The following is a 15,674-nucleotide window of genomic DNA, read 5'->3' on the forward strand; positions in this document are numbered from 1 at the left end:
ACACAAGAAAACAGCTTAGCAGACTTTTATTACAAATAGACATGTCATAAAAAAGAAGAACTAAGAGATTTTGTACTACGACATGCTTTTAATAGCTGTAAAAATCTTATCTGTCCACTTATACTGTAAGACAATGAGAAAAGGTTTTCATTTTTAAAAGCAGCCCAAATATCCTAGAGAGAAAAAACCCATGATTTTAATTGCTTACCTACTACCTTAACACAAGATGAGCATGATAGTTCAGAGTCTTCCACAGTAACAGTGTAAGTGCCAGCATCAGCATCATCTGAATCAGTGACTGTGAGGGAATGTGACAAACCAATAACACCCAGAGCAAATTTCCCAGGCTTGGCTTTGATGATTTTACCATCCTTTCTCCAGACCACATTTCTTTCTTTGTTAAGTTCACATGTTAAGTACAGTGGCTGAGTTTTAATGACAGTCACTTCTTCTTCAAGGGTTTTCACAAACCGCACTGGGAGTTCTGTGGGAAAAAAAATTATTTTGATTTTTCTCCTTTAGATATAGAACATGTGGTGCATAAATACCTTATATGTGAGTGATTGAGGGAAAAAAAAGGATACATCTACCAACTACTGTAAAATTACAAAGCACCAGTTCTAGTTTGAGGAGTGGCTAGCTTATTGATAAATTTGAAACAGGGAATACCTTCAACAATAAGTTTGGCTGTAGAGGTCTTCTCTTTGTTCCCCAGTCGTAATACACAAGTATATTCACCAGCATCAGACAGCTGGACATCAATAATATGCAACTTCCTATCTTTGCCATCAGCAATAAACTTGTGTTTTGGGCTCTCTCGGATGTTGCTTCCATCTTTCATCCAGCTGGTAATTGCAGTGGATGGTGAAATAAGGACTTCAAAGATTGCAGAAGACCCAACAGACTCAGCTTCTTTTAGCACTATATCTTTCATCTCCTTGACAAACTTCAGTGGTACAGCCTTGAGTTGGTAAGTAAATGGAGGCTCTTCAGGAGGTTTTTCACCACCGCTACCTGGCCTGAGTTTCCTTCTTTCTGCATCTGCAGGTGAAGGTGTCTTCTTGGCTGTAATTCAGATTCGGAAATGAATAAATTAATCCTGATTAATTGCTTCTTGTTGTAGGCTGTGCTGATTTTGTGGGGGAGATTTAACCGTGTTCTAAGTAGCTTGTATGAGGCTATGTTTTGGATTTGTGTTGAAAGCAGTCTTAATAATACAGAGATATTTTTGTGATTGCTGAGAGGCTCTTGCAGAGCCAAGGCCTTTTCTGCTTCTCATACAGCCCCACCACTGAGAAGGCTGGGAGTTCACAAGAAATTGGGAAGTGATACAGCCAGGAAAGCTGATCCCAACTGACCAAAGTGATATCCTACACCATATGGTGTTATGCTTAGTATGTAAACCAGGGGAAAGAAGAAGTTGGGGGAAGAGGGGGGCATTCAGAGTGCCCTTCAAGGGATGGAAGGGCATCCTGCTGTCCTGCATACGGGTGAACACACCCCTGCTCATGGGAAATTGTAAGTGAATTCCTTATCTATCTTTCTTTGTGTACTCTGCTTTTGCTCAACCTATGAGTTTTCTCACTTTTACACTTCTTATTCTTCCCTCCTTCCCACCATAGGGGAGTGAGTGAGTTGCTGTTTGGGGCCTGATTGCCAGCTAGTGTTAGACCATGACAAGGTATTGCTTGTAATATCCTACCTTTGACTGGACTGATACCCTTCGGAGATTCTTCTTTTGGTGGCTTGGCCTCTGAAGTAGAACAGCAAGATTATTAGAAATGTAGTTAAATAAACATACTTACTAAAACTAAGTCAATTATTTACTTTATATATAAGATTTTTTCTTCTTTTAGTTACCTACATGTAAAAGGGGAGGAAAATATATAAACATATCTCTATTTTTATAGAATGTATACTGTCTATATCTTGATAGTAAGTTCAATATCATGAAGTATAGGAATGACTTATTCAGCAGTAGAGCCTAATTGCTTAAAAGCTTAAAAGCTCCTATTTCCTTGTCCTGCCCATTAATTTGTAAAATTTTGTCATTCCTTGACAAAATACTTTATGTTCCTATTAAAATTATATGAGGTTGTCTTTTTTTTCAAAAACCCACACACTTTTACTAATGAACACCACAAAAATATAAAATGTGTAAATTAAATATATGTTTCAGGACAATGCGGTATTTTACAAGTGAGGGATGTCCTTTTAGTAACCTAATTTGCGATGAATCATCACAGACTTTTGAAAATATTACCTGTGCTGTGAGGCCTCTTGTTACTTTTGTGAAGGGAAATGTAAAAGGTACTTTTAACGGGAGAATGATATGAATGAAATGCAGGACAGATTTTGTTGCAGTGGATGGAAAAATGAATACTAGAAAAAAACATGTGAGTTTTCCTGAGAAGACAATGGCACATAGAATGATTTATGAAGTTTCAGAGAAGTATAAGACAGACAATGAACAGTGATCACACAGCTGTGTGTACAGGTAGGACAAACGTGAAGAGTGGCTGAATGCCAGTAAAGCCAGCTGACAGACTTGATGGAATAGCAAATGGTGTTACTAAAACACAGTGGCAGGTGGCAGTCTCCTGAAGCAAATGGTACAAGCACTTCATGGAAGAATTTGGCATCAGTCTTCCTCACCTCGCTTTGCATGAGATTTTGCTGGAACATCCAGAACTTCATGTGATTCTCCAGGTGCATCCAAATTCTTATTTTCACTCAAAATTCTAGAAGCCTGCTCAGTCAGGTGAGCAGGTTCTGATTTCTGGTATTCTTTCTCTCCTTCTGCTTTCTTTGAAGTTATTACCTTACCTATACTTGAGGAATAAGTATCTTCAATTTCAAGAATCCCTTTGCTTGATGATACTTTATCTATGAGCTTTCCCTTCTCTTTTTTCATGGTACCAGATGTGCTTTTTCCAATGCCATGTTCAGGTGATGTTTTTTCATCTGATATACCTTCTGTAGATTGCTTTTCTTCAATTTTAACTTTTCTGCTTTTGTCAGCCAGAGTTTCTTTATGTTCGTCCTGAATGGTATGAACTTCTTGAATTTGTTTTTCATCTTGACTTTGAGGGGGCTGAATAGCAACTTTCTTTACTGACTCAGGTATGATTCCCTTTTCATGTTCTCCTGTGGGAACTTCACTTTCCATTCCTCCTGTAATCACAGTGTCAAATTCTTTTTCCACAGGCAGACTTTCAGGGGCATTTGACTGCCTAATTTTGCCTTTCTTTAAGTCGCTGCTGAAGACAGTTTTTTCTTCCTTCTCTGGTAAAATCTTCTTGCCTGCCTTTTTATCACTTAAGAGTGCTTTCTTAGTCAACAATTGTCCTAAACCCTCCTCATAATGAGCTTCTTTCTCTGTAGAGTATTTTTCTCTTGCTTTCATTTCTACTACTTCTGACTTAAGAACAGATGGTTTAAAGATTGTGTGAGGTTTTTCTCCAGGAACCTCCTCATCTTCAATGGGGTATTCTAGGTTAACATCTTTTCTCAATCCTGGCTGAGCCTCCTCAGACAGGTCTAAGGAATGTATTTCTGGAGACGTAAAATCCAGATTCTTACCTGTCTCATCATCTTGAATATCTTCTATTTTCTTTGCTTCTTTGTTATGAATCTTACCTATAGGAATTTCAGGTACTGTGCTACCAGATTTCTTCAGCCTCTGAATTTTACTTTGTATGCCATGTCCCTTCATGGATTCTTCAAGAGGAACTTCATATTTCTCAGGAGTAAAACCTCCTCTCTCCTTTTCATCACTAAGCTGAGGAGTTTCAGCTATGTCTGCCTCTATGATATCCTGTACAAATGATGTTTTATCCTTAATGTGAAATTTTTCAGGTTGCAGACTTTTTTTTGATTTTTTCTCTTTTCCTGTAAGTCCTTTCAGGTCCTTGGGCTGATCTGGCTTTCTGGGTTTAGGTATACAAGTTGATTCAATTTCTTCTTTTCCATGGTCAGGAATCTTTCCTTCATGAAGAACACTAAACTTTTCAGAGCCCTTCTCTATGGTATCTTCCCTATGAACAAGCAATTTAATTTCATCCTCCTTTTGTTCTCCAGAATCTCTTTCCACATGTTCAGATGTTATAGAAATCAATTTCACTTCCTCATCAGGTAGTGGTAGTTCCTCCTTTGTGTAAGTAATATAATCCATTTCAACTTTTAATTTCTCACCTGTAAGGGTAGTCTTTCCTGAAACTACAGGTGTCATTTCTAGTTCCTCTTCTTCAGAAGCCAGGACAAAATATTTAAGAGATACTTTCTCCTGCTCATCTGTCTCTGAATTCAGTATTGCACCAGCTGTTTCCAGTGAGATTTTATACTCATATGGCTGTATGGCTGGAACTGTCTCCTTAGGACTTACTTTCTCTTTTACATGCAAGCTTTTTTCAACTGAAATCTTCTTCAACACAATTGACTCAGGCTTTTCTTCTTCCACTGAGGGCATTTTACCTCTATGTTTTAGTACAGATGGTGCATCAGGCTTTTCTGCAGCTACAAAGGTTTCATAGGTAATTTAGATAGTAAAAATCCATAAGAATAAGAATCAGGAACAATATATTTAAGACAAATTTAAGACAGCTATACCTGAAATAAAATGAACATAGAACAGTTTTTCTCTACACAACATAACCACAAAAGACAGGTAAGAACAGGTTACAACATAACCACAAAAGAAAGGTAAGAACAGTACACATGAACAGAAAACCTAAGTAAACTACTCTTAGTAGTGTCTCATTAGATTGCCAATTTAAATCCAGTGTAGGTTAAAAACAGCGGAAAACAGCAGCTATCTGGTCACTGACATAAAATAGGTTAATTGTGTTACTGAAGACTACATCATCAGATCAATGGCTAAGAGATATTAATGATTTGGCTTCTCAAATGCCCAAGATCTGAGCTCTACTGCACCATGAGGCCCTTTGAATAGTGGCCAAAAAGAACAGACATCAGCTCTGCTGGTGGAGCACAGGCTCAGAGTATTTCAGAGGAAATGGAACCATCCCAGCTCTTTTTTTTTTTCACAGCACGCTTTGTTCCGGGGTCCTGAGCATAGCAGATAGAAATAGCAATACTCTAATTCTTCAACATTACTGTCAGTTTTTCTCACGGCTTCAATGACAAATCAAAAGCAGGAAACCAAACAATGAAACAATTATTTAGAAACGTGTAGCTTCTCTTTGTCTATACAGAAAATACAAGATGCAATTCACAAAACATGTATCAGGACAATAGGAGCATCAAGAAAACAACAGAATACGCAAATTTCATAGTAGGACAACAAATAAAGACACACGTATCACCATCCAGACAAAAGAGCACAGATTGGTCTCCACAGTATATCAGTGATGTTTTTGTTTTAAATTAGGTGACAGCACCCAGCATAACAAGATGCTTGAACAGTATCTCAAATCTTCCTGTAGTGAATGAGTTATTGTACAGCTGTTCCCTCTTTTTATACTGAAGGTATTTAGGTATGTCAGAGAAAACCCCTCTAAATAGCATAGAATACACATAAATACCTGCTTTCTTTCCAACAACTGGAGCTGTCACTGGAGCAGTAACAGTGGGTGCCGGTTCTTCAGCTGGTTTTGGAGATTTTAGAGCTGTATGGGGAAAAAAAGTTTTAATACATTATTTTTAGTATGATATTCTTTAAAATGTTTTGTAGATGGTAGGGAAATTTTAGTCTTCTTAATTCTAAAGGCCTTTGTGTGGACACTTTTATAATCTGCTGCACAAGGTGGTGAGTTATCTTGTTGAAACTGTGCTTTTGCCAAGAAAGGTTGGACTAGATTACCCTTGAAGTCACCTTCCAACCTGGTATTTTGTGATTCTATGAATGTCCTTTTAGCAAGAAATCCCTGATGCAAAATACTAGACACACGAGAAAGGCTTCACCGGTATTTACAACTAAAGAATTCTTACCTACTACAGGTTTAGGTTCAGGCCCAGGAACTGGGACAGATGCTTGCTTAGTTTCTGCCATTTCAAACACAGAAATTACAAGTAGGTTAGTTTACATTTTTTTTGCAATCACATTGAGCATTAGAAGTTAGGAGCAACAACACAGAGAGAGCCAAATGAAGACAGAATTTATTGGTTTCTATTTTATTTGGCTAAAAAGCAAGAAATTACTGTGAGATTAACTCTCATGAAGATTGCAAACAATGGAAAAAAGATGATTTTTTCAAGCATTGAAGAATAAAGACAACAAGAAATCCAGAAGACTGCAAAATGGTTAATGAGGACACAGTGGTCATGACAGACTGGAGGACAGTAATGCATTATGTTAATATAGCATGATATCCAGCAGTGAATATTGTTTAGTTGTTGCAATAAGGAAAAAGAGCACCACATGTCTGTACCTTTTGGTGGTTCAGGCACAAGCTTCTCCTCTTTTTTTATGGCAGGTATCTCAGTTTTCTTCGTAGGAACTTCTGGGACTTTAAAATAATATTTTTATTTTGTAAGATACATTAAAACACCTTAAATCCCTATATAGAATACCCTCAAATGTATTTAAAAGCTTTCATTGTTTTTACATGTAAACAGTTTCAGATGTTCATAAGGTTTAGGAACATATATTTTTCCTAAACTGGAGTAAGATTTTAATAAATTAGAAATTATAAATGGGTAAGAAGACACATATTTGTAAAATATTACCTAAAAGAATGCTTTAAGTGTTTTGCTGTAGTCATGTTTTTACCCGTATTATATAAAATATTTGTGAAGCTCTTTCCTATACACAATGAAGATTGAGAAACAATCCCAAAATACAGAATGCAAACCCAAATGTGAATGCCAAACTAGGTTGTCCATCCAGGCAAGACTTAAACTGCACAATTAAGCCAATGCAAGCTATCTTTTAAGACACCAGTTTCATTCCTGAACTTAAGAAAGCACTACTCAATAGTGGGATTTTTAAAAACAAATATATTTCAATAAATATATTTGATAGTAATCTAGTACCTTCAGGTTTCTTAATTTTTTCTACTGGTGTAGGTACTGGTTTAACTTCTGGTTTAGGCTCTTTTTCTGGTTTAGGTTCTTCCTCTTCTGGTTTCTTTTTAAGAACTTCAAAGGAAAAGAAATCTCAGTTTTTAAAGCACAGGCAAACAGTGAACAAGACAACAATTAAAAACATCAATCATAAAGAAACAGGAAAATAAAATATATAGCTCAACAGAAATGGAAGATTTGTGTAACTATTCAAGATACTATTCAAAGTAATTTAAAATTCAAGTCATCTAAGAAAAAAGACATTTTTATTAAGAGCATTCCATTTGAGAAGAAAGATTTTAATGTTTTTTTAAGTGTAATTTCAGTGTAAATCCTCAAGTACTGTATTTGGAGAGCTCAAATTTATATAGTGCCCGTTTTCCACTTTATTGATTTCACTTGGTTTTGTCGTCTCAGTTCTCTGTCTTGAGTATGTAATGACACTGTCATCTGAGAAATGGAATATTACATTTTATAATGTTGTCTGAAATTTGAAGGTACAAGGTACACAAGCATGAATCATCCCTCTGTGGTATTTCAAAGAGAATTGGAATTAATGCTTAATTTTTCTAATCAACAGTTGAGCACAAAAATGATTCAGAATGTCCCAGACTTTGCAGGAAATGGGACTGATGTCCAATAGTACTGTGAGGTTCTGTGATCTGTGTGGTACTTCTAAGAAAACCACAGAAGAGAATACATAGACTACACATGTAACTTTAATAACATTTACACTGTGGGCAGTGGAAGACTCAACTCTAACATAAAGAGATAAGGAAAACAGAACAGAAAGAGATGGGGAACTAGATTTTCATCGTTCTGCTCAGTTTTCATTACAGATCCTTTGCATCTGAGAGACTTTCAGGCTACCTTCCCTTCCTCCCTGCACCTACAACTGCTTTTCCCAAGAAAGAGACATCAGATGGTATTTGATCATGTAACGTTCCTTACCACATACACAAAACAATTTTACTTAGGGGATTATGCTGATGAATGTTTAAATGCTGGGTTTTTAAAACAGAGCCAAGTTACTATACCTCTTTTCAAAACAACTTCTTCTTTTGGTGGGGGAGTAGGCTCAGGAATTACTTTGCGAGGTTTCTTTACAAGTCCAGGCACTTAAAAGAATATTATTCCAGATTTTATTACAGGCTCATAACAGCAGTAAGAGTTAACCAACAACTAGCATGTCCAAACACACAAATCAAACACTAGTCCACTAACTGTTAAACTGTTGCTATTGAAGCCAATACTTTTAATATATTTTCTATATAATTTGCATGCATCTGTCATCTAAGTTTATGTATGAAGAGAAAGTTTTCATACAAATCAACAGAAGAGAAGTATGGTTTAAGAAAATTATAAAGGTTATGCATTCAAGAACAATCATTATCACAACATTTTTATTTCCTTGTCCTCTTTCACTACAGGCTTATGTTATGTATCTATTCATAAGAGCTGTCTGTCTATTCATAAGGATCCACTTTAATCTCTAAACTTGGAACAGTGTTAAGAAGGAATGTCTACTGCTTAGCTGCTTAGCTTATCATCAACTCCAGTACATATGAATAATATAATGGCATACCTGTGAAGTGGCTTGCTCGATACATTATTCATTCCCTTCTCTAGAAAGTGTTCTCTCACAAAAATTAATTACATTTCATAAAAATAATAAACTAAGTATGTTGAAACAATGGTGTATACATTTAAAGAGTATTTTTATTTTTTTTCTAGCTAAGCAGAAAACCAAAGCGAGCACCTACACAAGTGATAAAATGAATAAAAATTCTCTCACTCTTCCGTGTTTCTGTCTCTTACATCTCATGGATTGCAGGATATACAATTAAAGTGGACATAGATATAACACAAACATATATGCCGAAGATGGGGGTGCATGTTGAATAATCTAACATAGACAGTGTTTTGATATATTTGAGCAAATTAAAGAAGAAGATACTGAGAACTACAACGTTTGGGGTCGTGAGAGGTTTATTCTAAGCTAGATTCTTATGTTAGCTAGGTACCTTTAGCAGGTGGAGGTTCCAATTTCGCAGGCTCACCAGATTTTGCAACCACAGCTTTCTTCCTTGCCTCAGGAGCTTTAAAGAAAATGATTTGAATTTTACAAAGCATATTAGACTACAAAAAGAAAGGAGTTTTCTAAAAAATCCGAACACTTCATTAATAGTATTGCTGTAAAAGAAGGACAAAAGCTGCAAAGCTAAGATCCTTGCTGATTAACTGTTTAGAAAAAGTCAGATGGTCTGCAGGAAGCACAATTGATCTGAAACCTGTGATCACATAACAACAGCAAATTATTGCTGGGGATTCTTTTCATTTCTAAGAATATGTTAAAGAGAGAAGAATTGTGTTAAGGGTAGAAGAATGTGTTAACTAGATTAAAATGGTTTTAATATTTTTTTTCTGTAATTATTGAAAAGAACCCATGTAAATGCTGGTAAAAAATCATAATGGACTGAGCATTAGTGAGGCGCATCATTAAAATATAGTATATTAGAAAAGAAATAAAAAACCCATAAAATTATAATCTAAAAGCATGCTTTTCAAGGTTCATCAGTAAACTTTAAAAAGACTGAGTTTCCACCATTATTACGGCTTCAGATGATTATACCTTTAAGCAGATCTTTTGCCAGTTTTATATCTTCTGTTGGAGCAGGTGGCGGTGGTGGTTTTCGCTTTTCAGGGATCTTCTTTTCAGGCTGTGGCACTTTAAATAACATTAGGTAGATTTAGAATAAATTTCCTATGATGGTGGTTATAAGAAGAGTAATGTACAAACCTAAAGACCACCACCTTCCATTTTCAGTGAAGTCAGTGAAAAAATGTCATTGAGTTAAATGGGAGCATGAAAGAGCCTTAGGTTACTGCTTCATGCATGTAATAGAAATACCCAAGCTGACTTTAAAAAAGCATGTTAATAATTTGAGAAGAAAAGTAGAAAACTAAATGATAGGAAGACTCTTGTGGACAAGAAACAAAATGAAAGCATTTCAAATAATCTTCAGGTTGTACTTAGAGTTAAATGATCAGAAATAATTTCCAGAACAAAACAATGGAAGAATCAAAGAAAGATCTACAATGTAGAGATGACCTACAAGACACAGGCACATGTGTGAAAAATGAGAAAGCAAGAAAAATCTGCAGATGATGATGATGAAAGAAAGGTGTGTGGCAGCCTCTAGGGAAGTACTTTGTATACCTTCAACTGGTAAAGCTTCTTCAACTTCTACAACTGGAATTTCTTCTGCTTCTTCAGGCTCAATCTCCTTTATGATTTCATATTCTTTAAAGAATATTGACAACTGGTGTAAGTTTTCAATTATAAGATTGCTTCACGTGAACAGTTATACAGATATAACTAAAAGCAAATCTACTTCAACAGACAGAGACAAATACATGTTAGGATAACAAATCATTCGGTATCTGTTACTTTTGCAGTTAATGCAAGATTTTGAAAGCTACTTTCTTTCTAAGCATAAGTGAAGATTGTGTGAAGGACAGAATTTTTTATGTATACAATATAAATTAAACATTAAATTTGTTGATGAGTCGTTGTAACAGGAAAGAATAAAAATGTCAATGCTCTCAATTAATTCAGGATTATAACAGCAGCATAAATACTAACTTTTGAGAGACTCCAATTTAGTGGGAATTTAATATTATCTTAAAAAGAGACATAACCTGTGCAGGAGCATATATTTTACTTCCAAATATGAAGATATACTAACAGACACAAGAAATAATGACTAGTATAATCTAAAATATGAAGTGAACAATTTACAAACATCACAATGGGAGAAAAAGGAAAATATGTACTTTAAAGCTTATACTCAGAAGAACAGGACAAAGGATTGTTCTTAAGAGTAAAATCTATGGTGACACAAACCTTCACTTGGTAGCGATTCAGGTGTTTTAGGAATAGTAACAGGCACTTTCTCCTCTGAGACGGGCTTCTTGGGCACCTCAGACACTTAAAGAAATATTAATTAAATATTAAGTTTCTTTTATTTTTGTGTATATAAATGCACATATGAAACATAAAAAGACAAAGACATCTAGTACACACAAAATCACAGTAACAGTGGCCATAACCATGAAAGACTGCACTCTAGTCTTTCTCAAGGTAGGCTACATTCAACTGATAAATTTTATAGACTCAGATATGAATAAAGAAAAGAGAGAGTATAGAAAACATTTATTCACAGGAGGTGCCTCCTGGCAATATGTACCTTTGGTTGGAGGAAGCTCTGGTTTTTCTAATTGTGACTTTTTAGGTGTTGTAAGAAGCACTTTCTCTTCTGGGACAGTTCTCTCTTGAACTTCAGTTTCTTTAAAGATATTAGTAAATTTTAATTTTTGCGAATATTAAGACACATATATACAAATAACACTGAAAAGTGCAATGACTAAAAAGAGGAGGGCATACAAAACATGAAGAATAATAAATTTAAGCAGCAGATCATTAATCTGGCAATGTATACATCAGTGAAAGAAAGGAAAAGGTATTCAGAGAAGACAGATAAGGAGATGCTCAGTCACTGATGTATGTACCTTTAACTGAAGGAACTTTATGTTTTCTAAGGACAGGCATGGGTTCTGGTACTTTTGGCACACCAACAGGCTCTGGTTTCTTGGGTACAACCACAGATTTCTTTGGCACAGCCACAGGTTTCTTGGGCACAGCCACAGGCTTCTTTGGCACAGCCACAGGCTTTTGAGGAATAACCAGTGGCACCTCCTCTTCTGCCTCTTCCTCTTCAATCACCTCAGGGACTTTAAAGATATTAGATCTGTTTACTTGACTGAGCTTAACATCATGCACACAGAGAAAATGACAAAATGCTGCTCTCAGCCCTCCCACAGAGTGCAGGGGGCACAGAACACTGAGCACTGCAGCAATGTGCAGGGCATGGCAGGCTCTTTCAGGACACCACCCTATACCTTCAGCTGGAGAGACTTCCGGCTCTTCAGGCTCAGCAACTGCTGCCACCTCTTCTGCTGCTTCCACCTCTTCTTCCTCTTCCAGGACCTCAGCTTCAGGCATCTCAGGCACTTCAAAGATATTAGTGCAGTTCATTTTACATAGATGAGAAGACATGGCAAGTAGGAACAACAGCCAGGGCGACACGGACACAGAACAGCACAGCAGGCACTCAAACCCTCACACACCACACAGCAGCACCCTTGTCCCAGCACACACTGCCGTGACACTCTCAGTCAGGGCATAGAGACAGGCCAGGGTAGGACAAGGCTTAGGAGAAGAAGATTCAGTATGTTCTTTGTTAAGCTATCCATGAAGACAGGTACCTCTGGGTGCTGGAAGCTCTGGTGCTTTGGCAGAGGGCACAGGTGGCTTTTCCTCATGAGCAGCCTTCCGGGGCACCTCAGGTGCTTCAAAGATATTAGTAGCAGTCAGTTCTGTGCATACAACAGGAGGATGCACAGTGACACATAGACTGGAGATACACTAATGAACAGAACCAACGTGGTCTCCCAGCATCAACCTCTCTCTCTCACTGGCTCACACACACAGACCCCACAGGGCAGGGCACAGGCACAGAGTAGTGAGGCCAGGTAGGCTCTGAGAGAGGACTGCTTGCTATGCATGGGCTTGAGGGTGAGGTGTGAATTAGGGTACTTAGAAGCCTTTCCTCCATTGGAGGAGAGCCTTTAATTCTCAGCCCTGCTGGGATCTGTCTTTTCTCTGGGAGCAATCTCAGTCCATGTCTTATCTGTTACCATTCCTCATGAATCTGCTGGTGCTTTACACTCAGCATTTTGGGCACAGACAGGATGAGGATGACAGTTTTTCTCAATTTTTCTCTAATTTTGTCCTTCTGTAAATCCATTCTTTGGTTATGCTTTTCTCTCTTTTTCTTTCTTTTTTTTTTTTTTTTTTTTTTTTTTTTTTTTTTTTTGACTGATTTTCTTATCCCAAGTACCTGTCTTGCTTCAACTTTCATTTCACAGTGGCAACTTCCACAGCCTGTACAGTGCAATGGATTTTATAAATATTCTTTTTTATAATGAACCCTAAAAGTGTCAGCAATTTCTTTACTATCACTTCTTTCTATACTGTCACTTCTTATTGCACTTGAGCACTGCTGAGTAAAAGCTGAGTTTTCATTTCAAAATATTTATGTCTATTATATACATTACCTGAGTCTGCCAGAAAAGTCATGCAGACTCTTGTCTATTTGTGATAGCAAATTTGGGTGACAAGATAAAAACTTACGATTAATTGCTAAAATACAAAGTTTTAATATCTACCAATTCAGGATATGACACCCATATAATAAGAGCAAAACATATTTTGAGTTGTTTACAAAAATGCTGGATTTTCAAATTCCTAACTGATACACGGAATGTGGAAAGTTCAGGAGATCACCAAGGAACAGAACAACAACAGACATCAGAAATAACAGGTAAGACAATAAGGACAGTCTCATTTGGACTGATGCACAAAGCCACAGGTACCTCGAACTGCTGCTGGTTCTGGCTGTTTGGGCACAGTTACAGGTGTAGGCTCTTCCAGAGCACCTTTCTTGGGCACCTTGGGAACTTCAAAGATATTAGTGGATTTTAGTTTTGTGGGCACTGCAGATGGCTGTGTTACAATAAAGCAACCCGTAGATATTGCACACAGTCTTTTTTGAGAAAGTGCTGTGGTTACATTCAGCCATCAGCTCTGCTTTGCTTCCAGCCTGTGGAATGACCACGTTGTCCAAGACATCCCACAGGAGATGGGAACTCTGTGTGGTCTGTGTCTCTTAGTCAGGATGGAAATGCAAAAAATGTATCTGGTTTCTTAGTAACAGATGATCAGAGATCTATATGTGGAATCCTAGTGTGTTTGTGTATCATCCAATATAATTCATGACTACTTTGTCATTTTAACATTATTTTTTTAGGAAATAGCATTTGATTTATCATCACCATATTTTTTTTCCCTATCAATTATTTCCATTCTTTATAACTCCTCTTAACTTTCTATGTTCCACAGTTCCTTTAATTTTAATTCTACTGTAGAAATAGATATCCTTTTTGTACTTCTCTCTTCCATTATTGGTTCTATTAATATCTTAATAAGATAATCACTAGATATATCCAATCATTTGCTAGCTAAAATTCCTCGTGTACCTTGGCATTATCTTACTTTTAAAGAGGTAGAGAGAACCTTGTTGTTGCCATCTGTTAGAAGCTAAAGGGATGCAATATTTTGTTTTTTACAGCTAAAGACTTATTTTCAGGCTCTTCAGAAAAGCATGCTATTCTGTTTAAACTAAACAGTCCGCAATGTTAATGCTTAAACTTCACTAAAAATTCAGTACACTAGAGATATATTTTCAAGGAATTAAATCTAGCTTTTATGCCACATTTTTGACACTCCACCTTGCACTTCATATATCTTAGGCACTTATATCTGATCACAAGTCCAGAAGAACATGAATATTTTTCTAATGATGATAGTGACCTGTACCTTTGACTGGTGGTGGTTCTGGTTGTTTGGGTACTGCAACAGGCATCTTTTCTTGTGGGACAGCTTTCTTGGGCACCTTGAGCACTTTAAAGATATTATATCATCTTAATTACACAGTTAAATTAGTAGGAAAAATCATAACAGTCAAAGAGTTTAGATACTTCTAAGCACTGTAGAGATCCTCTAGTGACTGGTTGGTTAGTCATGCACCAAGATTGGTCCAGCAGAGGTTAAAGGTCAAGGACAAACAACAAATCTTACAGGAAAGAAGGGATAACAAATGAAAATATTAATCAATACAGTTAATATTGATTAATAGGTAAATCTCTCCAGAAGATATACCTTTAGCTTGAGGAGGTTCTGGTTTCTTTGGCACCGCAACAGGTTTCTTGGGCACAGCCACAGGTTTTGGGGGAACGACCACTGGCGCCTCCTCTTCTGTCTCTTCTGCCTCAATCACCTCAGGCACTTAAAAGAAATTAGATTCGTTTACTTGACTGAGCTTAAGGTCAGCAAACAGGCAGATGGCAAAATAGGAAAGGAGGAAAGTGAACACTTGACAGAATACCAGGATGTCCTCTTCGGCCAATCACTCCTGGTGGATAAGCTACAAAGAGCCTAAGAATGGGCTTATTGCAGGGGGGTTTGTGGAAAACCCCATGGCTCTCTAGTGCAGAGTGGGCAGGCACACAGAGATACAAAATGCTGCTCTCAGCCCCCCCACAGAATGCAGGGGGCACAGAACACTGAGCACTGCAGCAATGTGCAGGGCATGGCAGGCTCTTTCAGGACACCACCCTATACCTTCAGCTGGAGAGACTTCTGGCTCTTCAGGCTCAGCAACTGCTGCCACCTCTTCTGCTGCTTCCACCTCTTCTTCCTCTTCCAGGACCTCAGCTTCAGGCATCTCAGGCACTTCAAAGATATTAGTGCAGTTCATTTTACATAGATGAGAAGACATGGCAAGTAGGAACAACAGCCAGGGCGACATGGACACAGAACAGCACAGCAGGCACTCAAACCCTCACACACCACACAGCAGCACCCTTGTCCCAGCACACACTGCCGTGACACTCTCAGTCAGGGCATAGAGACAGGCCAGGGTAGGACAAGGCTTAGGAGAAGAAGATTCAGTATGTTCTTTGTTAAG

At 37.3% G+C, this 15,674-nt stretch overlaps 2 protein-coding genes across 32 annotated transcripts in view; both read right to left on the minus strand.

The window, feature by feature from the left end:
* The window catches only part of TTN (titin), a 239,112-nt gene that overhangs the window by 98,659 nt on the left and 124,779 nt on the right, over positions 1–15,674 (minus strand). For 26 of the 31 annotated variants that reach the window (XM_077785076.1, XM_077785079.1, XM_077785098.1 and 23 more), the window contains 10 exons: positions 9,656–9,751; positions 9,048–9,122; positions 8,061–8,141; positions 6,994–7,098; positions 6,390–6,467; positions 5,950–6,003; positions 5,544–5,627; positions 1,703–1,753; positions 670–1,065; positions 209–484 (listed from right to left, as the gene is read on the minus strand). In XM_077785076.1, the coding sequence (XP_077641202.1) occupies positions 209–484; positions 670–1,065; positions 1,703–1,753; positions 5,544–5,627; positions 5,950–6,003; positions 6,390–6,467; positions 6,994–7,098; positions 8,061–8,141; positions 9,048–9,122; positions 9,656–9,751 (1,296 nt within the window). The remainder of the gene's footprint in view (positions 1–208; positions 485–669; positions 1,066–1,702; positions 1,754–5,543; positions 5,628–5,949; positions 6,004–6,389; positions 6,468–6,993; positions 7,099–8,060; positions 8,142–9,047; positions 9,123–9,655; positions 9,752–15,674) is intronic. The other 5 variants (XM_077785091.1, XM_077785088.1, XM_077785086.1 and 2 more) reach the window with 2 other exon arrangements.
* LOC144246701 (uncharacterized) lies at positions 2,152–4,991 on the minus strand. Its single transcript, XM_077785101.1, has one exon. The coding sequence runs from the start codon at positions 4,466–4,468 to the stop codon at positions 2,642–2,644; it is 1,827 nt and encodes a 608-aa protein (XP_077641227.1). The 5' UTR covers positions 4,469–4,991; the 3' UTR covers positions 2,152–2,641.

This window comes from Lonchura striata, chromosome 8, assembly GCF_046129695.1.
Source record: "Lonchura striata isolate bLonStr1 chromosome 8, bLonStr1.mat, whole genome shotgun sequence".
Taxonomy (NCBI): domain Eukaryota; kingdom Metazoa; phylum Chordata; class Aves; order Passeriformes; family Estrildidae; genus Lonchura; species Lonchura striata.

What these genes read in the sequence shown, in the direction of transcription:
- LOC144246701 (XM_077785101.1), bottom strand. Translation starts at nt 4,468, where the DNA reads ATGCCCTCAGTGGAAGAAGAAAAGCCTGAGTCAATTGTGTTGAAGAAG.